General features: G+C 41.4%; 1 protein-coding gene across 2 annotated transcripts in view; it reads left to right on the plus strand.

The window, feature by feature from the left end:
- Positions 1-23687, plus strand: part of Ptpro (protein tyrosine phosphatase receptor type O) — a 212408-nt gene that overhangs the window by 133334 nt on the left and 55387 nt on the right. For both annotated transcript variants that reach the window (XM_036182201.1, XM_036182202.1), the window contains exons 7-12: positions 536-732; positions 7808-7928; positions 8714-8907; positions 10114-10225; positions 15903-16054; positions 17081-17201. In XM_036182201.1, the coding sequence (XP_036038094.1) occupies positions 536-732; positions 7808-7928; positions 8714-8907; positions 10114-10225; positions 15903-16054; positions 17081-17201 (897 nt within the window). The remainder of the gene's footprint in view (positions 1-535; positions 733-7807; positions 7929-8713; positions 8908-10113; positions 10226-15902; positions 16055-17080; positions 17202-23687) is intronic.

The raw sequence follows: 23687 nt of genomic DNA on the forward strand, positions 1-23687 counted from the left end.
GTTCCCATTTTATTAATGCAGCCACAGCCCATCTCTTGGTTTGTGTTGCTGCAGTATTTCATTTGTTTCCATAAGGCCATGGTAGTGGCTGATTTGGAACTCAAAGCGATTATTTCTAGAAAGATCCCCCTAGCAAAAGAACTATAAACACTGATGAAATGCCACAGTGTCACACCCTCTGTCTGATAAGGATTTTACTGGCATATTCTCAGATGTACCTGACAACTGAAATGGAGCTTGTTTTTATTATTGTTGCTGCTGACACTACAATTGCTTGGGCCACAGAGGAGGAGGCAGAATTGAGGGCTATAGCTGCCAGAAAGTAGACAGAGCAATCAAGCTGGTGTTACTCTTCCTCTGAGTCTCTTTGTAAGGACACACACACACACACACACACACACTCTACCACCACCACCGCCACTAACAACAACAACAACAACAACAACAACAACACATAATGACCATTACATCTAGACTCTTCTATTTCAACCAGCTCAGTATGCAATTCCCTTTTATTGTGATTTGCAATGTCCAGGCCCCACAGGAGAGTGGATTGAAGAGCTGACTGAGAAGCCACAGCATGTGAGTGTCCATATCTTAAGCTCAACTACAGCCTTGATGTCGTGGACATCTTCCCAGGAGAACTACAACAGCACCATTGTGTCTGTGGTGTCGCTGACCTGCCAGAAACAGAAGGAGAGCCAGAGGCTGGAGAAGCAGTATTGTACCCAGGTAAGAAGCACGAGGACAGACACACCACCAAGTCCCTGAAGGCCACTTGAAACTCAACCAGGGGTGATGCAAGATGGAAACTTCCCCAAGCCTTGCAGAGTTCTCTCCGGCATGTGGGGAGTGACATCAGATGAGCCACCCCAGGAGTCAGGAAATGAGTGGGCACGGCTGGTTCGTTCACTTCTCCTTTCCCTTTGTCAGAGAACACATTCCCATCACTTGCAGTTCCTACTCAAGAGACTTTGCTGAGTGCCTACTATGTGTCAAGAGCTTGGAGAGATGTTGGAGTCTGAGGTCAGTTTGAAGCATTCCAGTCTTGCAGAGCAGTGCTGTCACGGCCTAGTGAGAATAACCAAACATGCGTGCAGAATGGACTGTGCGTCATTTCAGAAGGCCGAACTGGCAGCTGATGATGCTTCCGAGTCAGAAAAGGAGGGCCTGGCCGAATCCTAACATGGATGAGAGGCAGGAGTATCAGAAGCGGTCAGAGAACACTCGCCTAGGGAGGAGACAGCCGAGCAGAAGCCTCTTAGAGGGGTTTGGTGTTGGTCGCATTTTCCACTTCTGTTGTAACTTTGAAAGTAACTTTGAAACACGTTTAAAAGCTAAAGTTTATAAACTATAACAATTTTCTCCTCACCAACCCCAGCTAAGAGTTTTGAAGGATAAATGGGACCCGGTCAGCCACAGGGAGGAGTAGGGCAGGCAGAGAGGAAATGCAAATTAGTGGCCTCGTGATTGGCTACACACGGACACCTGCAGCCAATCAATGCTGCAGGGGCCCTGTGCCAGTTCCCTAAAAATCTAGCTTATGTTTCCTTCTCTAGATGTGGTGAGGGTAACATGTTTCTATCTATTCCTGTGGTGACTATCTGAGATTATCCATTCCTCTTGAGAAAGTTAGGCATCTGTGAAATTCAAGGAGTGAGAAATTTTAAGTTGATAAGATGGATTTGGGAACCATGGACTTTGGAGAACTAAAGGCTTCAGAACGCTGAGATAAAGCCCTTCCTAGAGGCTGAACCCACCCCTTGACTCCATCAAATTAAGGAGAAAATATGCTAAACCGATTAGCTAGCCATCAGGACTCCTTTTTTTAGCTCATTAGTTTCCTTCCCTAAACATACCCAACATAACTGACTTTACACCGGTGAGAAAACATATCTCCTTCACAGACAGTGACCTGGAACTCAACTGTCCAAGGTACACTTCCTTCTTGTCCCTTCTAAGGTAGCAGATTATGAATCTTTATGAATCTTTCTCCTGGGAGCTCAAAGCAAAGGTTCTTATAGATACTGTAAGTTATAAACAATCCAGAAAAGACCTGTCCAACTGGATCCTCACACCATTCTCTCCAAATATAACATTAAGCCCTTAAGGATTATGGATGGGCAAGGAGGCTGATGTTTTAAGAGTGTGAGAAGTGGCCCAGTATTCTAGGTGTCCTCTCAATTAATACAAGACTTTCTGGGGATTGTCATAGTGTTATAACCTCAGTATCCATGATCCATGGCCCCAAAACACACACACACACACACACACACACACACACCATATATGCACTTACACATAATTTTCAGACGGGAAAACTAAATTCAAAATGTCTCAAGAGGACTGCAGAGATGGCTTGTCAGTTAAAAGCACTGCCTGTGCAATCATGAGGGCCCAAGTTCAGAACCTAGGATCCACATATCAAGCCAGGCATCGAGAAATTACCAGTAATGCATACTCTGAGAGCTCCCATGACATCTTCTAGCTGCCATGGGCACAGGTATGCATGGTGCCAAAAAGAATATGTACACCTACTACACTCACTCAGACATGGATACATGCATAAATAAATCATAAATAAATAAAGTAGTTAATACTTTCTTTTCAGTCTCAAGAGAAGCTGGTCAGATGGCACAGTTAACAGAGCACTTGCTGTACAAACATGAAGTCCTCTGTGCCGTGTACATTTATTTACATCCAGACACAGAACATTGATTTACCTGTAGCTCTAAAATAAAAGTGGTCCCGAGTCAAACACAGGATAAAATTACTTATCCAAAATGCTTGGGCTCAGAAGTATTTCAGACATGGAGTTGTGGTGAGAGGTGGAATATTTGTGTATACATAATGAGCTATGTTGGGGTTCAACCGTAGTATAAACAAAAAATTCATTTGTGTTTCATCTATAGCCCCACACATAATCTGAAGGCAGCTTTAAGCGATATCTTAATAAGTTTGCTCATGATGTAAACATTTATGATTTGAAGTTCTCTATGCTGGCTCAAAATTTTTCAGATTTGGGATCATTTTGGATTTTGAGTTTTCAGACTGGGGTTGCTGAAGCTGTGTCTAATCATCATCATTACAGTCTGTGAAGGATTGCTTCTCATGTTACCAGGACATTCCCTGAGATATTCTGCTACTGTCTGTCCTTTGCCCATCAGCGTCCACTGATACCTGTGTGACTCTTATGTAAAGTGGTTCCTGTGTTGAGCTCTGGAGACGAACAAATTAGACCTGAGTCCTTATTTCATGAAGGGTAGAGCCTGGTCTCCCTCCTCAACAGAGTACTTACAACGATTTCCATTTGTCCTGATCAGGAGCACATACTTTTCATGTGAGCTTGAGTAGAAATGAATCCTCCCTACAACCATTCTGGAGCTATTCATTCATAGAGATGCTGAACATGAAATCACTGTTTAATCTGTGTTCTATAAGAAATCTTAATTACCCAAAGTAAATGTGCCCTGAGCATCTTCTCAAAAAACTTAGGACACCATCCCTGATGTCAGAATAGGGATATGAGTGCCACAGGAGATACACATGCATATTCACACTTATATTGGATCTGCCTTGGTCCATGAATGCATAATAACCAAACAAAAAGCAGATGGATGGACATATCAGCCTTTCAACTGTATGAAGGAAGAAAGGATGGGCGGGCGTGAGGGGCAGGATATGTAAGGGACCTCCTGGAAGCCACAGAGCTGCCAGTGGCAAAGCAGGGCCCACTCCCCAGGATGCTGTCTTCACAGGTGGTCCTGTGGACAGTTTGTGCTGCCTTGTGGGATAGGAATGGGGTAGAAAGAGCCAATTTGAGAGTCTAGAGCACTAACTACAGCATCACCTAAATGTGAGTTTCAGACTCAATCCTCACAGTTATTAGCTCTGAGAACCCAAGTAATCTTCCCCATGCAGATCTCTCTCTCTCTCTCTCTCTCTCTCTCTCTCTCTCTCTCTCTCTCTCTCTCTCTCTGCCCCCCCACCCCTCTTTAATTTTATGTGTATGGGTGTTTTGCCTGCCAATGCCTCTGTGCATTACATGCATTCTTGGTGCCTACAAAGGCCAGAAGAAGTTATCAGATCCCCTGGGGCTAGAGTTACAGGTAGTTGAGAACTGCTTTGTGGGTGCAGGGAATTGAACCGAGGTCCTCTGAGAGGGGAGAGAAGTATATCCTTAACTATTGTAACCCCCTCAAGTACTTCTTGATGTCATCTTCTGTGATATTGGGAAAAATCAGTCCTACCTCAGAGGATTTTAATAAGGGTAAACAATGCTGTCTAAGATAGTGTCTGAAGGATACTAAAAAAAGAGGAAAAGAAGGGTCAACTTTTGTTGCTATCTCGGCTTAGCTGGGTGTCTTTCAGTTCAGGGGAGAGTGATGGAGTGGCTCTCTGGGTTCGGAATAGGAAAGCCCACTGACTGGAATGAATGTACATAAAGAGCGAACAAGGAAAGCATCATAAGGGTGAAGTAGGACCATCTCAGACTTGGAGAGGCCTTCATGCTCATCTCATCCTACCTACTGCTTAACAGACTGCTGTGTTTCTTCCGACTGTTCTCCTTACTGTTTTTCCTCTTGTGCATTTAGCTCAGTAGGGACAGGCAGAGCCAGTGCCCCGAGGGAGACATATTGAATGTAGTGGAGTCATTGAGATTGAAGAGTAAGCCAGCTAGGGAAAAAAAAGAATTATAGAATGGATATAAATTAAGTGGAAAGATTTGTTAACTATTATATTTGTTATTATATTAATTACCATCACATCATATTATATTTATTAATATATTAATTTTATATTATATTCATCAATTCAGTATTGATTGGTCTGTTGGCTAGTGATTAATTAATTAGAAAAATGGCACAGGAGTATTGTAAACAGATTTTTCTTTGGCCTGCCAGCTCAAAAAAAGCAACACATAGATTTTTAATTCATTATGAAAGCTCAGCCTTAGTTAGCTTAGGCTTGTTTCTAACTAGCTCTTATAACTTAAATTAACACATTTCTATTCATCTATGTGCTGTCACGTGGCTCATAGCTTGTATCTCCCCTCCTGCATGTTTTACTTCCTCTGCATCCAGTTGGCAACCCTGCCTTCCATCTTCCCTGAGACCTCTCTGTCCCCGGAAGTCCTGCATAACCTCTTCCTACCCAGCTATTGGCCATTCAGCTCCAATCACAGTGACACATCTTCACACAGTGTGAAGGAATATTCCACAACAGAGAATTAAGGTGTAAATACAGGTTTACACCTCAACAGATATTTAAGGATCCTAGGTGTGGGTGGATTGATGTTTCTAATATTTTTTTATAAAGACAAGTAGTTTGCAGTGGCATTGTCCTGTCTCTTTTGTAAAGCAATGTGATTTTTTTTTCACATCTCTACTCCATTTAAAAGGCATCATGTCCCTAGGGTGGGTTCATAACTGCTGTGTATTAAAATGGCTGTGACTTGAGTGTTCATGAACAGTTAGAAACAAGTGCTGCCTCAAATATTGTCAAATCAGAAGAGTGACAACATCATCCTGGAGGAACCTGCACAGTCTGTGTCTTATGTTGGTCTAAATATTCTAAATAGTAACATGAGTGATTAAAGAGCCAACTGAGCATTTACAAGTGTGTCAGATGTCTAAAATGCTCTGTCATAGCAAAAAAAGAACTCTCTAGCAATGTTGCTAACAACCCCCACACATGTGGTTCAACAGCACGTTGTTATGCATATGTAAGAGGGGAATCTAGAATGCTGAGACTTGTGGGAAAGGAGGAGAAAGATGCCAGTCTGTTGCATTTGCTCTCATGTTCGATGAACAACTGATCCGTTGAGTAAACATTAGTTCTGTCACATAGAATGTAATTTTAATAAAACAGTATTGTTCTGTCATGCACAACATGCATTGACTCTCTTTATTTTTACTTTATTTTTGGAGACCAGAATTTTACATAGCCCATGATGGTCTCTAACATACTATATAGTTTAAGATGGCCTTGAACTCCTAATGTTCCTTGACTCTACCTCCCAAAGTATTAGGATTCTGCAATGTGCCACCATGCCCAGCATATAATTTTGTTCACAAATTTGTCTCTTTAGATGAGAGTCATGCTGGGTAACTTTAACTATAAGTCTTCTGGTAAATAAATCTAGATATGGGTAAAATACTACCATAAAAGGTATAAATAGGCAAAGAAGGGGAGGGAACTAATTAGTCCAGCATAATCCTCTCTAATTGCCACACCCATTGGGGGATAGGGTAGGGTGTACTCTAATCAAATCATGATTCATCTAATACACATACCAGTTTCTGAAATACAACATTGAAATTCATGTCACAAGTACTGTTTATCCTTAAAATTTTAATGAGACTTTAAAAACACAGCTCAAATTGCCAATGAAATCATTATCCATCAATTTAGTTCATTCCTGTAGAAGTTTTCCATTTTATGTACCCCAGAAGCCAAAACAATTGATCCTAAGAGTTAATGTGTCTTATGGTCTGGTCTAAGCATCCCACAACTCTAAGATGTGTTAGCACTTACATTAGAATAATGAGGAAACAAAGATGACAGTTGTAAGTGAAGTATAAATAAATCCTTGTGTTTATACTAATAGAATTGGAATTTTATTTCAAGCAATCTGAAGAGAATTAGTTTGTCTCCCAAAGTGAAACTGTCTTGGATATTAGAAGTACTAACATCAAAGCTGGGACTAGAGAGATGACTCTGAGGGGAAGGTACCTGACACAAAAGTGTAAGGACAGGCAGATCCTCAGAACCTCCACAAAAAGCCAGACAGGGCAGCAGAGCCCTGTAATCCCAGCTCCAGGAGGCAGAGACTGGCCAGCCAGTTTTAGGCAATGGTGAGTACCAGGTTCTGTGAGAGAACTTTCTCAAAAATAATGTGCAGTGATGCAGAAAGACACCTGAAAATAGCCTCTGGCCTCCACACATACAAACATGGGTGCACAGACACACACATACACTTCATACAAATGTGCACACATGCACACAACATACACACTTTTACATTAAACCCACTCACTTCTTAACCTTGAATTGACGCGTCAACCCTGTCTATGCCCACATTCATTTTTAATAAATCCACTTTGTTCAGTGTATGCTCCTACTATTTCTCTCTGTACCACACTGGTCACATAGCCAATACAAAATAACTGAGACATGCTCTCTATGACATCATTTTATAAGGTTACAATATACTTGCAGAGTGTTTAACGGCTCTACTTTGACCTGCCCCGAGTGCAGATTAGAGGTCACAGCACTGGGCTTCTCCTCCCAATGGTGAATCTGACCTTGGCCATTCTCTGGCTTTGCTTCTCTATCTATTAAATCAGAAATCAGAACAGATAATCTCTTAGGTCATTTCCATCTCTATAATTAGATATTATATGCTTCTAAGTGATGAGAGATGAAAGACAATTCTGCACTGATCTTGGCATGTCATCAGCTGACACTACAATTTAGGATGTCAGGCTGTCCTCATGGTATTCCTGATTTGATTATGGTTCTGGGGGGATGCAGTTCTAGTGTGTATGGTTGCAATTGACAGTGATGCATAGAGGGCAGCCCATGAGACATATTAAATCCAGTCACAGAATTTGAGTGTCCTGGGTCTCCTTCTGAATTCACATAAACTATAAATCATCCTAATTTTGAAATCTAACCTTCCTCAGCATGAGGAAAAGGTACTGAATTTCAAGTCAGCTGTTACACTCTAGCAACTTTGTATGGCTTTTGTGTCATGCTCTGAAAGCCTAGCTCTACATAAATCTTATTGGGTGTTTAATTTAAGGTGAACTTAAGCAAGCCTGTCATTGAGAATCTGGTTCCCGGCGCCCAGTACCAGGTTGTGATGTACCTAAGAAAAGGCCCTTTGATTGGGCCACCTTCTGATCCTGTGACATTTGCCATTGGTAAGTTGCTAGCCACAGACATGATATATCTTTACCAGACTACTGGAGGGAAAGGTGTAGTCTTCAGGCTGAATTCATTACATGTGGGAGGGTCATGAGGATGTGCTCAACATTCCTGAATTAGACTATAAACTTTTCTTTTTCTTTTTTTTTTTTTTTTTTAAGCTTTTCAATGTTTATGGGAGATAACTTCCAGGGAATGCCTTCCCACACACAGAGCTGAAGCCAGAAGTCAGATGTTCTAGTTCTTTGTGTGCATATAACCCATGGCTACCTTACCTTACACTTCAGCCATAGCTGGGCCAATCTTTTATAACACTTAGTACAGTATAAATACTACAAAAAGTTTATTATGCTGTTTAGAAAGAAGTAACTTTTAGATGACCTCATTTTTAGATGCAATTTTGTGGGAGATTGAGGATGTGAATCTAAGTGTGTGTGATTACACACATTCTCAAGAGTAAGGCTTAGAGGGAAGTCCATAGGTCATATTAAATCCATCCATAAAGGCCAAATTCAATTGTTCATTGAATTATATCAATGGATTCTAGTACCTGCTGATGTGAAGGACTGACTACATACGTCACATAAGTAGAATTGTATGTTTGGAAGACATCCTTGTGGTTACTACATAGGGGAAAGAGTCAGAGGGAAATATATTTACCTTGGTTTTTCAGGATGGTGTTAAGAAAGTGACAGTGCTGATTGTTCAGTTTTGAAGCCATTGTGAAGACACTAATGTCCCCTCCTCATTTTCTCTTTACTCTCTACCCCTTCCTCTTTAGTTCCCACCGGGATAAAGGATTTAATGCTCTACCCCTTGGGTCCCACGGCAGTAGTGCTGAGCTGGACCCGACCTTACTTGGGAGTCTTCAGAAAATATGTGGTTGAAATGTTTTATTTCAACCCGACCACCATGACCTCAGAGTGGACAACCTACTACGAAATAGCGGCGACTGTCTCCTTAACGGCCTCCGTGGTAATCCTCCCCAGCCAGCTGGTGCACTCCCGTGTAAATGGTCATGCCTGTGTCACAAGTATGTTAGAGAAAGTCACCTGTAAATTAGGTCATTTTGGAAGTAAGCATAGGTAACTAGCTGTTTTCAAGGCCCTGGGTTGTTGTTGTTGTTGTTTTAATTGTTGTTGGTTTTTATTTAGTTTAATTTAGTTTTGTTCTGTGTTACTGTTTTTGAGACAGCCTCAAATAGCCAAAGAAGTTTAATTTAGTTTTGTCCTGTGTTATTATTTCTGAGACAGCCTCACATATTCAAGGATGACCATGAACTTCTTTGAAAGTGTTGGGATGGTGGGCAGGAAAGCACTCAGGCCACTCTTGCTTTTTGTTTGGTTGCTAGTCCATGGTTTTACTTTTCTCTTAGGTTTAGATTCTGTCTTTGTCTTTGTCTTTGTCTTTGGAGAGGGAGAGAGGAAGAGAGAGAGGGAAAGACACACACACACACACACACACACACACACACACACACACACACACAGCAGGGGGGAGAGGGAAGAGGCGGGCAGGCAGGAGGGAGAGAATTATGCACACCCTGTCTTTCACCCCCACTGGTATTTTTCTCTTAATGTGTTTTCAAATCAGGGCAGAACCACAGCACACTAACTTTCCTATCAACACAAGAGGTTTCCCTCTGCTCTTCAGCAGTTGACTGACACTGTCAGTCTCTAGCTGTGACTCCTCTTGGCATGTCCAGATTGTTAAATACCTATATTGCTAACCCTGTGGAAACAGCTTTCAAAGCTTAGGTAATAATTGCTCTTTCTGAGACCAGATTCATTTTGCAAAGTGTAGGCTACCTACGCACAACACATGAAGCATACAATTGCTCTTGTCATCACGCTAGAAAGAATGCTATTCCGTTATCCTGGAAGCAGGGAAATAAATGTGTGCAGACACTTATAAATAAGTGGAACTTCATTGTGCAGTATAACCTGGGAAATGGTGAAGTAATACCCATATTTATCTGTCTCTGAATCATCTTTTTAAATTATATATATCTCATTTCATTTATGGCTCATTTCACTTCAAAAATAATTCTAAAGATGTAGAAAAAGAAAACAAAAACATTGTTTGTTAATGTCTATCATGACCCAAGGAATGCAAATCAGCTCCATAAACACTGTTTTCCTCCTAGTCACTTGTCTCCTGATTCTCCCCATCCCTATCCAGAGAATAGCAAATCTATTGCCAGCGTGGTACTACAACTTCCGAGTAACCATGGTGACATGGGGAGATCCGGAACTGAGCTGCTGTGACCGTTCCACCATCAGCTTCATCACAGGTGAGTCCCGGAGGAAAGGGTCTCATGACAGAATGCCATCCTGAGCAGGAACCAAAGGATCACGTGACCAGAAAGGACCAGTCATCCATCACTGACTTGGCATCTTCATGAAAGAGACATCCTTGATTCTGATCTTTCATGATTTAGTCGAAAGTATGATTTTAAAATCCACAGTTCTTGCCATTGACTTTTATTCATTTGCACTCACTGTCCTTGACATGGGCTCTCCAGCCAGAATCGATCAGAACAGAGCTGGCGGCTGCAAATGGAGCTTTCAGCTTTCCCCGCCCACTTGATTGATGTTACTCATTAGGTCATCAAATCTGTGAGGCTGCTTCATCTCCTTGTTCTTACTCCATTTTTGCACTCACCAACGGATGGTACTGGAGTCCGCTGCAGGTGTCTGAAGAGGCATTCACACCACTGGGGCTTTACCTCGGGTCACTGTGAACATGAGCAAGCTAACTTCCCCACGCCTCAGGTCTGTGTAAGACACAGAAGAGGATGATGTGGAATGCCTACCATTACAAACAATGATGACTTCTCTATTGAACAAAATAGCAAAATACATGGCACAAAGTTTAGGTGCTTAAATTAAGTCAGTCTTAGTCCCTCCAAAGCCTTAAATTGTGTAGTTACATCAACAATTGTAGAAAACGATGAAAATGGAAAATTCACTTAAGGAAGCAGTAACCTTGGGGCTGGAGAAGTGGCCCAGTGGTTAAGAGCACTTGCTGCTCTTCCAGAGAAACTGAGTTCAGGTCTCTACACCCAAGCCAGGCTCACAACCACCTGGAAGTCCAGCTCTATGGACTAGATGCCCTCTCCTAACCTCCATGGACACCTGCGCTCACATGCACATAACCTCACACAGATATATACATACACAGAATCAAAAATGAAGTAAATCTTAAAAATAAAAGAAGCACTAGACCCTTGTTGTTTGGACTAACATTGTTCAAGAACTTTCTCTGGACATAGAGCTCTATAGGACAAACAGTGGAGGCGATGAATTGTGGCATGCCACTATCCAATGTACTTTCTGTCCCACACACCAACAGTCACATTATTAGAAGGGCTGAGTAAGACAGTTCTGGCAGAGGAAGTGGTACCAATCACCAGGTAAACTCTGTGATCAGCTCTCAAACTATACCAATAAGCACATGCTTAACTATCACTAAACTTCACTATAGAACTAATTCTTACAGGTTAGCTTTATGGACATTTGCTTTCAGAGAATGAGTGCCCGTTCCTCCCTAGACTTGCCCTTGGCATGTCTAAAGTGACCTTTAAAAAGACTTGGCTTTGACCTTGCTCTGCTCTTCTCTGGTTGCACACACTTGAGTGAATCATCTAATTGATTTTTGAACTTTTTCTCAGCAGCAGAACTATCCAAGATCCTGTCCATAGGCCCACAGAGCAGGAAGTTTGTGGATTAGACTATCCCCTTCACAGAGTCTTGACAGCAGTAATAGTGAATTAACAAGAGTTGGGGTTCTGTCTGCGATAGCACAGTGTGCCTTTTAACATGATGACCTGGAGCTGAGGAGATGGCTCCACAGTTAAGAATGCTTGCTGCTCTTGCTGGGTACCTGGTTTTAGTTCCCATCATCCCTGTCAAGTGGCTCATAATCACCCATAGCTATAGAGCTAAGGTATCTGGCGCCCTCTTCTGGTCTCTTTGGGCACTGCACTCACATGCACACCCTCCCTCCCCATGTACACACATACACATCATTAAAAATAAGAACAAAATCTTTTACATAAATAACATTAGGACCTGCCTGGGGTTGAGCAAAGTTTGCAACAGTTTAAATTGGATATGTCCAGTTCAAATACATAATCTATCTCCATGAGCTATCTGCCTTGTTGACCAATTTATTATCTCAAATAATGTAATCTTTGAGAATTTAGCTTTTCCTGATGAACGGTTTAGTCAAGCTGACATTAAGTCTATAGTTTTATCACAACTGTTTTTAATTCTCCCGTTTGAAAAAAGTGGGTCTAGTAATAGCACAGTGTAAGAATTCAACTATATCATAAAAATCATTAAAATATATTAGCACAGAGGGTGAAGTGTTTGCTGAACATAGACAAAGATCTGGGTTCAGACCCATAGGACCTAAGTCCAATGTGCCTGTGATTCCAACACCGAAGAGCCTGGTAGATATCAGTCTGACTGAAATGGTGAGCTCCAGGAGCAGAAGGATTTTATCATTGAAAAAAAGGGGGGAGGCATGAAGAACAATATAACAAGATATCCCTTTCTACCTCTGGCCTCTGCATGCATAAACATGAGCAAACCCACCTACATACACACACACACACACACACACACACACACACACACACACACCTCACAAACACCACAGATCTACAAAAATGTAAATTATACACACACATATACATATAATATATGTGCGTACTTATATATTAAACCAGTTGAAATTCTAGCCCTTTAGTTCTTTGCCTGACTCATTTCCCATTTCAGACAAGAATCTTATTTTTTTTAAATGAGATTCTCGTGCACTGCTTTTCTTTGTTTTGAATTTTAATCCAAATTATCATATCGCATGGTGTAAAAGGAAACCAGCAAACTGGGCCTAGAGGTGCCGGTCAGTAATCCCAGCTACTTGGGAAACTGGAACAAGAGGATCACACGTTCAAGGCCAGCCTGGGCTACAGGGTGAAGTCAAAGCCAGCCTGATCCAGTGTTAGAGCCCTTGCCAGGTTGCAGGAAGCTCTGAGTTCAGTGGTTCAGTTCCCGGTACTCCCCTCACCAAAAGAAATAAAAACAGAGTATTTAAATTGAAAATGACTTATTTATTCGGACCTCAATCTACCATCTGGGTTAGGCAACTTGTCTGAAAGCCAAATTCATAGTAATTATGTTACTATACCAAGTAACAATTAATAAACAACTAGTGACATCTTGTGGCCTTTGGCAATATGCAAAATTTTAAAGCACAAGTACCAAATCTGAAGGCACAGCCTTGCGAGGAGGAGCAGGAACATACTCCTAGGTTGACCATTTGAGTATTTCTTGCCCTCACCAAAATCAGAATATAAGGAAAAAACCTTTGAACAAGCAATGTACAGGTGTCTATAGATGATGAAGTATGTTGGAATATATTAAGAGACTATCAAGAAGTCATAGGCATATCTCTGCATTAGATTATTATGGAATATGAGGCGGGCATTTTTGTCTTAACATTACTATGACAGAATATCCCAAGACAACCAACTTATAAGAAGGAAAAGTTTCTTTTAACTCATGGTTTCTAGAGTTTTAGTATATAATGAGGCAGAACACCACAGCATGAAGCAATCTGGAGCAGTAAAGCCACTCACTTCACAGCATCTGGAAAGAAAAGTGGACAGAGCAAGAGGAAGAGGCCTGGCACAAAGCATATGCTTCCAGGTCAAATCCCCAGTCACCTCCTTCCTCTCACTAGACCTCAGCCCTAAGGTTTCCATCACCTCTCCAAACAGGGAGAGAATCGCTGATAGTCAGGAATTGTGCTGTTAGACACACAGGAAGGGGAGAGCATCGGGGATAGTTAGAGATTGTGTTGTTAGACACACAGGATTTAGAGAACATTGCTGATAGGGTTGTGTTAAACACACAGGAAGTGGCTGCTCATACTTCACAGATGAGTGGTTGATGCAGGCATGCATGTAAACATGTGCTCCATGTAGATATTATGCAGATGTTGTAAATCACACACGTGCTATAAGTCCTTCATAGGTTTTGAAATTGTCTACTTAGAATCCATGTCACCTATTAGTGTCCTATTAAAGGAAATGATTTTTATGATTTCTAGAAATTTTACTTTAAAGATTTTGGTTGGTCTTACGCCATGTCTTGGGGCAAGGTGCTTGCTTTCCAGACAATTTGCACATGCATTTTAAATTTAACTGTATATTGTTCCTTAAAACCTCAGAATTTTAGGATACTTTAAAAGATAATTAAATTATGCTCTCAGAGCTTATGTCATATGAAGTTTAAATAAACTTTCTTCCTCGGCAAAAATAACATTTTAAATTAAATTACATTTTAATTTTAAGGTGGTAGAATATGAATTAAAGAAATAACCTCAATGCTAGACTTAAGCTTTGGGGCATGATTTTAAAAATCTATTCTTTCTTTACTGCTTATGTCTGCATTTACTAAGAGCCCACTTTCTGAAAAGCACAATGTAGTTGGTTTTTTTTCACTCTTTGGGGGCCCACCACCCAACTCCCAAATAAACACATGGAAACTTATTCTTACTTATAAATGTGTGGCCTTAACTTGGCTTGTTTCTGCCAGCTTTTCTTAAATTATCCCATCTACCTATTGCCTCTGGGCTTTCACCATATTCTAATCTATAAACCTTTCTTTCCTTCTTATTCTATGGCTTGCTGTAGCTGGCTGGCTGTCCCCTGGCATCCTTTTCTTGTTCCTTCCTCTTCTCTCTTCTATTTATATTCTCTGCCTGGCAGCCCCACCTATTTCTCTCTCCTTCCTAGCTATTGGCTGTTCAGCTCTTTATTAGACCAATCAGGTGTTTTAGGCAGACACAGTAACACTGCTTCACAGGGTTAAACAAATGCAACATAAAAGAATACAACACATCTTGCATCATTAAACAAATGTTCCACAGCATAAATGAATATAACACATCTTAAAATAATATTCTACAACAGCTCAGGGCTTGATTCTGCTAATGAAGTCACCATATTACATTATGGAAGTGACAGTTGTCTGTCCTTCCATCGTGGTTGTCTTCTGCTTCTTCCCATCTCTCCTGACGTTCTTTAGTCTCCTAAGCACCTTAATGCACCACAATGAAAGATTTTGTATTACAGACCCCAAATTTTTCCAGATTGTTGCAACAATTATCTTTGCAATGTCATTTATTACTGAGTGATGTACCCAATATGTCCAAGCAATCAAACATCTCAGGCATTTTGAAACTGTAATTTAGAGAGCAGACCTTGATACTCCCTAGCTAGGATAGCTCCAGCTGTACTGTGTCTGAGATATGTGAAGTTGGTCTCATATAGTATAGTGATATTTTATTTGTATTGTAATGTGATTTTATTTGTATGTCAATAAAGTTGCCTTGAGGTCAGAGCAAGCCAGAGCAGAAGCTGAGCAGTAGTGGGGCACGCCTTTAATCCCAGCACTTGGGAGGCAGAGCTAGGCGGATCTCTGTGTGTTCAAGGACACAGCCAGCATGGCAGACATGCGCCTTTAATCTCAATACCAACCATAGAAGACCTGGAGGTCTGTACAAACAGGCAGTGATGAGGAGGTCATGTGGCTGGGTTTACAACCAATGAGAGAGGAGAACAGAAAGTTTTTAAATAGACAGGACGCAGAGAAGTAGGTCTCTTGCGGAGAGGAAGAACCACAGAAGCAGTGAAGGGTAAGGTTTTCCGCTCTTGCTCTGACCTTGTGGTTTTTAACTCTGCAATCGGGTCTGTGTTTCTTATTTAACAAGCCAGATACATCTACAATATAGCAAGTGCCCAACCTGGAACACTGACCTCCATTTTTGTTTCTGAGATCTAGTCGTGTGATGTGAAGTTAAATTTTCTAAGTCAGCTTCATTTGGGATCTTGGGCTTTGCTGGGAAGCACCTTGGTCCTTAGCCTCTGTTCTGAGTTATACCTCTCTCCTTCCTTGCAGCCCCTGTGGCTCCAGACATCACCTCTGTGGAGTACCTCAACAGCCTGCTGTACATCAGTTGGACCTATGGGGATGACACCACTGACCTGTCCCATTCTAGAATGCTGCATTGGATGGTGGTTGCAGAAGGAAAGAAGAAAATTAAAAAGAGTGTATGTTTCTTTGAGTCTTGACATCAGGCATCCAAACAGCTGGTTGCATGAGTGGTTGATAATTCTTAATCTTACCTTTAAAACATTGACAAGGAGCTGAAATCATTGCTCGTGCTGATTTCACTTATAATTAAAGTTGTGATTTGAGAGCTAAGTGTAGTGGTTACTGAAGAGGTGAGGGCATGAGAAGAAGTTTAAACTCATCTTCAACATTTAGCAAGTTTAAGGCCATCCTAGTCTACATATGATCCTGTCTCAAAAATCAGGAAACAAAGTTCTAACGGGAGCTTTTTTAGAATGCTAAACATTTTCAAACAAACCCCACTATCATATGTCAATGTGTTCACCACTTACCCCCAATACCTAAATATCTGACTGCCTTTGGAATATTGATTTACTCTCTCCTGCTTTATTAAACTTTTTGACCATGTATTAGTTAGGATACAGATAAACTATTGCAGCCAAAACAAACAAAAAGAGAGTATATTAAATCAAGTAGAAGATGAGGGATTCCCTAGTCTCTTTCTCTGTGCCCCATCCACTGCTACGTAGAGTGCTCATTTACACAGAGGAGACATCACCCCCTAAACTCTAAGTTGCCCGTGTGGCTTCCACTTGCAATCCATTGATCAGAAATGGGCCATATGATCCCCTCTAGCTTTGTAGAAGACAGGAAGTAGAGTCAACAGGTACAGACATGACTAGGTTTCTCTGGAACCACACAGTAAATGTCTTTTCTAAAAGCTGCTGTGACTCTGTGGGGGTGACGCAGAGTAATGACTACTCCAAATAAGGGAAGACATTACAAAGTTGTTCAAGCTAATATGCATTGTACACTTCAAGACAGCTTGCATTTATACAATCCAGTCAAGCAATAATCAAGTTACTTGTAGGTGGCAGTGTAAACTCAGAGAGTAGGAGCTGTTTGATAAAGTCCTGGAGTTGCCAGCTGTGGATTTGCAGGGAAGGGAGAGGTGCTGGCTCATTGATTCCTCACTGAAGTCACGAATCTTGATGATCTTACAGGTAACACGCAATGTCATGACTGCCATTCTCAGCCTGCCTCCAGGAGACATCTACAACCTCTCTGTCACAGCCTGCACAGAGAGAGGGAGCAACACCTCCATGCTCCGCCTTGTCAAGCTAGGTAAGAAGAGTGACGGGTGAGGGTGAAGATGCTGTGTTGGGGAAACTGCATTATGGGTGAGGGTGAAGATGCTGTGTTGGGGAAGCAACATTTACATCCCTTATTCAGCATGGGCTCCTTAGCACAGTGGAAACAAACTAATTCTCTCTGGTAAGTACAAAGTAGACACATTTGTAGCAGGAATCTTAACAGGTCTTATTAATAAAAACAAACCTGAGCCAGTTATTGGGGTGAATGCTGGAAGATCAGAGGGACAGAACAAGCCACAGTTTCCTCACCTCACCAGTTCCTCAGCTGGTCTTGTTTCCTCAGACTGCAAGTTTCTGTGTCCTCATCCCAATGGCTCTCAGCTGCACTGCTGCTCGAAAGCCTGAATGCTAAACCAGCGAAATGCTTAACCAGCGAAATGCTTAACCAGCGAAATGCTTAACCAGCCAAATGCTTAACCAGCCAAATGCTTCTAGTTTCTGGTCTTCACGCCTTATATAATCTTTCTCTTTCTGCCCCCATTCCCTGGGATTAAAGGCTTTTGTCACCATGCCTGCCTGTTTCCAATGTGGCCTTGAACTCACAGAGATCCGCCTGGCTCTGCCTCCCAAGTGCTGGGATTAAAGGCATGCACCACCACCGCCTAGCTTCTGCTATGGCTTGCTCTGACCCATTTTCTAGCCACCGTTTTTGGCTCTATATCTAGTGGCTGTCTGTTCTCTGACCCCAGATAAATTTATTAGGGTGCACAATATTTTGGGGAACACAATTCCACACACATTAGAAGAATATAACCACATTAGTATGAGTTTGTGTGAGTGGCATGCAAACCGGGCTGTGACATGGACATTTGCCCTCAGCAGCATTGGAGGAACCAAGTAGCCTTAGGACTTTAGAAATGGAAGACCTCACTGTTTATCTAGGTCAGTGACTTTACCCACCCCAACAGCCTTCCCTTTCATAAAAATATTATTCCTTAGTAACTTAGGTGGAATAAAATACCTTGACTTTATTAAAGTTGATATCATTTCATAATTCTAATAAAATCAACTTAAGAGGAAAAGAATTTGTAACAGAGAACTCAGAGGGAAAGACAGACTCACTCTCATTAGCCAGGAGAAAATTACATCAATTTGTTACATAATAACATAGGCTCCCGGCAGTTGTGTTTCATCAGATCGAACTGCTTGATGCCTATGCGTTGCTAACATGACTAAATTTTGGGCTTAAAAAAAAATGAGAAGGTCAGTATTAGTACATACAAGGAATATAAAATATAGGAAAGGAGTCTGAAGAAATGACTCAGGGGTTAAGAGTACTCACTACTCAATGAGAAGAACCTCGTAGCTCCAGCTCCAAGGGACCCATCACCCCTTCTGGCCACTGTGGACATCTGAACACACATACACACACACACACACACACACACACACACACACACACACCTGCATAAACAAACACTCATACACAAATACAATAAAGTAAATCTTAAAAAATAAGGAAAGAAATCAATATTAAGATTAATTAATTCCTCATAAATAACTGAGCAGGCATAGACATGAGTACAGCCTGGAATAAAGCTGAAGTTACAGTGGGTGACAAGAAACTGGAAGTGTTTACCTGGAGTGAGACACCAAGGAAAGCTTCCTTACTGGAGAGAGAGCAGACCAAGGAAGACAGCACCGGAAGCTGGCTCTCATTCCAGTACCTATTGTATTTGGTTATGAGTTGGCGGAGAGGGCTCTAAGATTCTAAATAACAAGAAATAATGACAGAGGAATCAATACGCCCAACTTGGTCATTACATACTGAATGCACTTTTCAGTTTGTCTAACATTGCACCGAGTAAATAGTGCAAGCATAATAATAAGTCATTGGAAAACCCACCATGCATTAAGGATACATTTCATTTTCCATACTTAAAGAGAGTTTGGGAAATGTCACTCTGTCATTGGCCACAGATGATGTAGGGTGAGCTGGCAGAGAGTCATATGGTAGACTTCTGGGGCATCATTACTGTAAACACAGCCACTTACAAATGAATGCATGCTGAAGTCGGGAGGGTTCCAGCCTAGCGGGGGAGACAGAGTGCAATGCTGTTGCAAACAGACTAAATGGAATAAATCAAATGTATCACATCAATCTCCAAGGCCTGCAGGAGAGATTTCAGCATTTTCGTGTGTGTGTTTCAAAATTAAAATGTATAACAAAAAGAAAGTAAATTTTCCAAATAGTTACTACAACTTGCTGCCATCACTGTTCCAGACACGTGCTAACTCCTCACATAAAAGAGTTTCAGACTGTTTCTGTTATTTCTTACTCTTGTATCTGTAGCTATGAGTGAAGAGGCTCACACAGGCACATCTCACTGGAAGAGGCTCACACAGGCACATCTCACTGGAAGAGGCTCACACAGGCACATCTCACTGGAAGAGGCTCACACAGGCACATCTCACTGGAAGTATAAGCACTCTGGAGTTGTATTGTTATCAGGAAGGTACTTTCAGAAATGCTTAGGAAATCAGAAACAATGAGCTGGGGATCCAGCTCAGCAGACAAGTGCTCACTGCCAATCTGACACAGAGTTTCATTCCTGGAATCCACGTGGTGGAAGGAGAGTTAAGTTGTCCTCTGACCTCCACATGTGTGCTCTGGCATCATGCCTCCCTCCACACCCCCAACAAGGAAATAAATGTAAAACAAATATTTTTTTTAAGAAAAGAGAACTCCAAACAAAACATTTTCTTCAGTGCACCCAATCAGTAGGTTCCTCTTCACCTCCAAGTCTTCAAAGGTCTCTGATTCTTATCGGCATGGCAAAAGCCAAATCCTTAGTGAGATGCTGATCTACAAACAGAAGTAAAGTATTGAATAATGTTAAAGTAGTACATTAATTCCATGCAAAAATGATTATTTATGACATTTTAAAAATTAATTTACTTAATTCCTTAAAAACTGTTTAATATCATGAAATAGAAAAGCATGTACAATCTCTATTCATGATGGGTTTATTCTGGTGTCATATTAGAAAGTCACAAGTGGGTTGACCAGATCATTCAGTGGGTAAAAGCACCTGCTGCCATGTAGCTAAAGTTTTCCTGTGTCCCAGCCTGCCGGTGGTCAGGAAAAACCTCTCTCACTCACGTCCCACAGCCTTTTATAAAACAATCACACAGAGACTTAATATTATTTATAGCTGATCGACCACTAGCTCAAGCTGATTACTGACTAGCTCTTACACTTAAATTAACCCATAATTCGTATCTCTGTTTAGCCATGTGACTTGATACCTTTTCTCAGGTCTGCTTTGTCATCTTGCCTCTGCGTTTGGCTGAAGACTCCTGACTCTGCTCTTGCTCTTCCCAGCATTCCTTCAGTCTGTTTGCCCCGCCTATACTTCCTGCAAGGCTACTGACCAATCAGTTTTATTAAATCAGTGTACAAAAGCATTATCCCACAGCACTGCCAGGCATGATGACCTGAGTTGTGTGCTTGGGACCCACGTGATGGAAGGAGAGAACAAATTCCCAAAATTTGTCCTCTGACCGCCACACAAGCACCATGGCACACAGTGTATACACACACACACACACACACACACACACACACACACACACACACACACAGAAAATTTTTTTTTTTAATTTAAGGAAAATTATGTGTGACACAACATAATGTGATCATTTAACTCCTTTTATTGTGGCTATGGAAAATTTTTTGCAAATTTCAAAACACCCTCAAGGGGGCAGTACTGCTCCTGTTGAGAATCCTGCTAGTGTCCATTTCAGGCACTGCAGATAACCTACTCTCCCAGCAGCTGCACATGGGTTGTAGGAATGAAGAAGACACCAACTTCCACCCATATGATTTTTTTATTGAGAAAACAAATCATTTGCCCATGATTCCAGCTATGAACTCTGATATCGTTCATGGGCTGAAAGTTCTGCTCAAAACCAACTTGCAGATAAGAAAGACAAGAGGGTCGTCCTCGTGGCCCCAGTGCCTCAGTTTCTCCAAACCCATGGCGTGTCTTTCAGAGCTGTCAGTGTTTCTTGGGTCCTAACTGTTTCCTCTGCCACTGGGTTTTTCAATTGCCCTTTAAATGAAAGCTCAAAAGTGGATGTACCACAGGAGAATTTTCAGTGGGCTTACTGCTTGCCTCATTCCCATCTCTCTGGCTGAAGGTATAGACGACACCATCACACCTGTACAGGAGAGTGATGGTTTCTCCTATATCCTGTGTGTTGTTGGGTTTTATTCTTTTAACTATTCGTTTTATGTGTATGGGTGTTTCAACTGCATATATGTCTATCATATGAAGACAGTGTCTGAAGAGGCCAGAAAAGGGTGTCAGATCCCCTGGGACTGGAGTTACAGAAAATTGTGAGCCTCCAAGTGGGTGGTAGGAATTGAACCTGCGTCCTCTGGAAGAGCAACACGTCATCTTAACCTATGAGCCATCTCTCTACCCCACATCATGTGGTTTTGAGCCCCCGTATTTCACTGGTAGAATTGTCTAAACATGGTGAGAAAGTTCCTTTGTACATTTCAAGATGAAGAGTGAAATTCCAGAGAAATAATTTCCATGGCATCATAACCTTCAAAGTCAATAAATTTTCTTATCTGTACATCAGTATCAGATGGAGCACTGCCTCCATCTTGCTCTTGTCTGAAAGCAAGATGAGCTGGGTATATCACAGCTCTCTTTTTTCACAGGTAACTGACTATCTAACTTGTCATCTCCTTGTGATGATGCCTGGCTTTTAGTAACCATATTAGTGAGCTTTATAAACTCCTTCAGTTTTTTGCTTTGTTTTGTTTTTTGTTTTTGGATTTGTTTGTTTGTTTGTTTTGTTTCGTTTTGTTTTTGCAGCACAAGGCTTTGATTTTCAATAGACATTGTCACATAGAAATGGGACTATGGAGCTCAAAGTTACATAGTATTCTAATTAATATTTAACCAAAGCAAGCTGCATGTTTCAGTAGAATGAAAGAACATTTCACTGTACTGGTAACCGACCGAATTGAGGGCATTTTGGCAGATTTTTTGTTTTGTTTTGTGACACATCAAGTCATTTTGTGATTCTTGGTCACATTCATCTTAACATTTACAGACACTGTTTTAATTCTACTTTGTAAAAAACATAGCTTTGACATACAGATGTTACCAGAGTTTGTTCAACCCAGAAATTACTGTTAAACTGGAGCAAAATCCGTTGGACTAGCCTGCAGTTCACTTTTCTGTGATTGAGGCCTCTGTCTGATGCTGTTAGGCAGAGTCAACTTATGTGGAAATAAATCAAACTCTCAATGAGTCTGATATATAGAAGCTCACCAAGATGACATATGAGTGGATATAAAGTCTTTTTCATGTTTACCAAACTTTTGATCGTCACGTCAACAACACCCACTTAAAGTTTTGCCTCAACAATGGTCCTGTGCGTGCTGTGTTAGGCCAATCATTTCGTTAGCAACTTTGGGTTCCTGTAGACTCGTGAATGTACTTGAAACTTGGGCCAACTTTGAAAGGATACATTTGTATGAATCCATTTTCATACCTTGAAAGAGGCGATGATGGAAAGTCTTAAACATTGCTTAGATTTTATACATGGAAACATGAACCCCAGAGGACAACTTTAGTTTTTGTTCAGCAGTTTATGCTGTAGAGAACAAGGGAACTCTAATAAATACTTCAGAAAACATTAAAGCCCGGGTCTGCGGGTGGAGCCATATGTGGTGAAAGCTTTCTGTGAAGAAGTTGTGGGAGCTGAGGTCTGAGTGACAGAAAAAAACACAATATGGTTGGGGAAGCGTGCTAGCCAGAGGGAGGAGGCTGCTGATGACTTCCAAGGTGTGGGGATGGGATTTTAGTTTTAGAACAATGAGAAGTCATTGAGGAAACTGATATTTAAAATAATGACTCTGGTAATTTGAGGGACAAAATAGGGTTGAAGGGCTGGAGATGTAGTCTAGTGACTAAGAGTGCTTGCTCCTCAGTTGTGAGGACCAGAGTGCAGATCCCACAACCACATAACAGGTCAGCACACAAACACCTGCAATCCTCATGTTAATTCCACCATGCAAGAATAAGACCTCTACCACAGTTTTGAGCCAAATTTGAAGCAAGCTTTATTTAAATACTGGCCAGGATGATGAACTTCTGGCCAGGTCCATTCTGGGGTTCCCAGAAAATGGCAACAAGTAACATTTTGCAGAGGCTTATTAAGGCAAACACATAAACCTATGTGTTTCCCACCAAGTCCAATCAGAGGCAAGCATACACCTTGACAAACTTCCTGCATGTGTCTCTTCTGCCTACATCAAGCACATCCAGTGCAGTCAGGTCAAGCAAACTTGTTTAGGCGAGTGAAAACATGTGGCTTGTTATCTCACATGAACAACAGCCTCCAGCACCTCAGAAAATATCTGTCCCTGGGCAAGGGCTTACAGGTCAGAGGCATTTTCCTTTCATAAATCTCATAGGCACAGTAATTAAAA

The sequence above is a fragment of the Onychomys torridus genome, chromosome 3 (assembly GCF_903995425.1).
Source record: "Onychomys torridus chromosome 3, mOncTor1.1, whole genome shotgun sequence".
NCBI classification, from domain to species: Eukaryota; Metazoa; Chordata; class Mammalia; order Rodentia; family Cricetidae; genus Onychomys; species Onychomys torridus.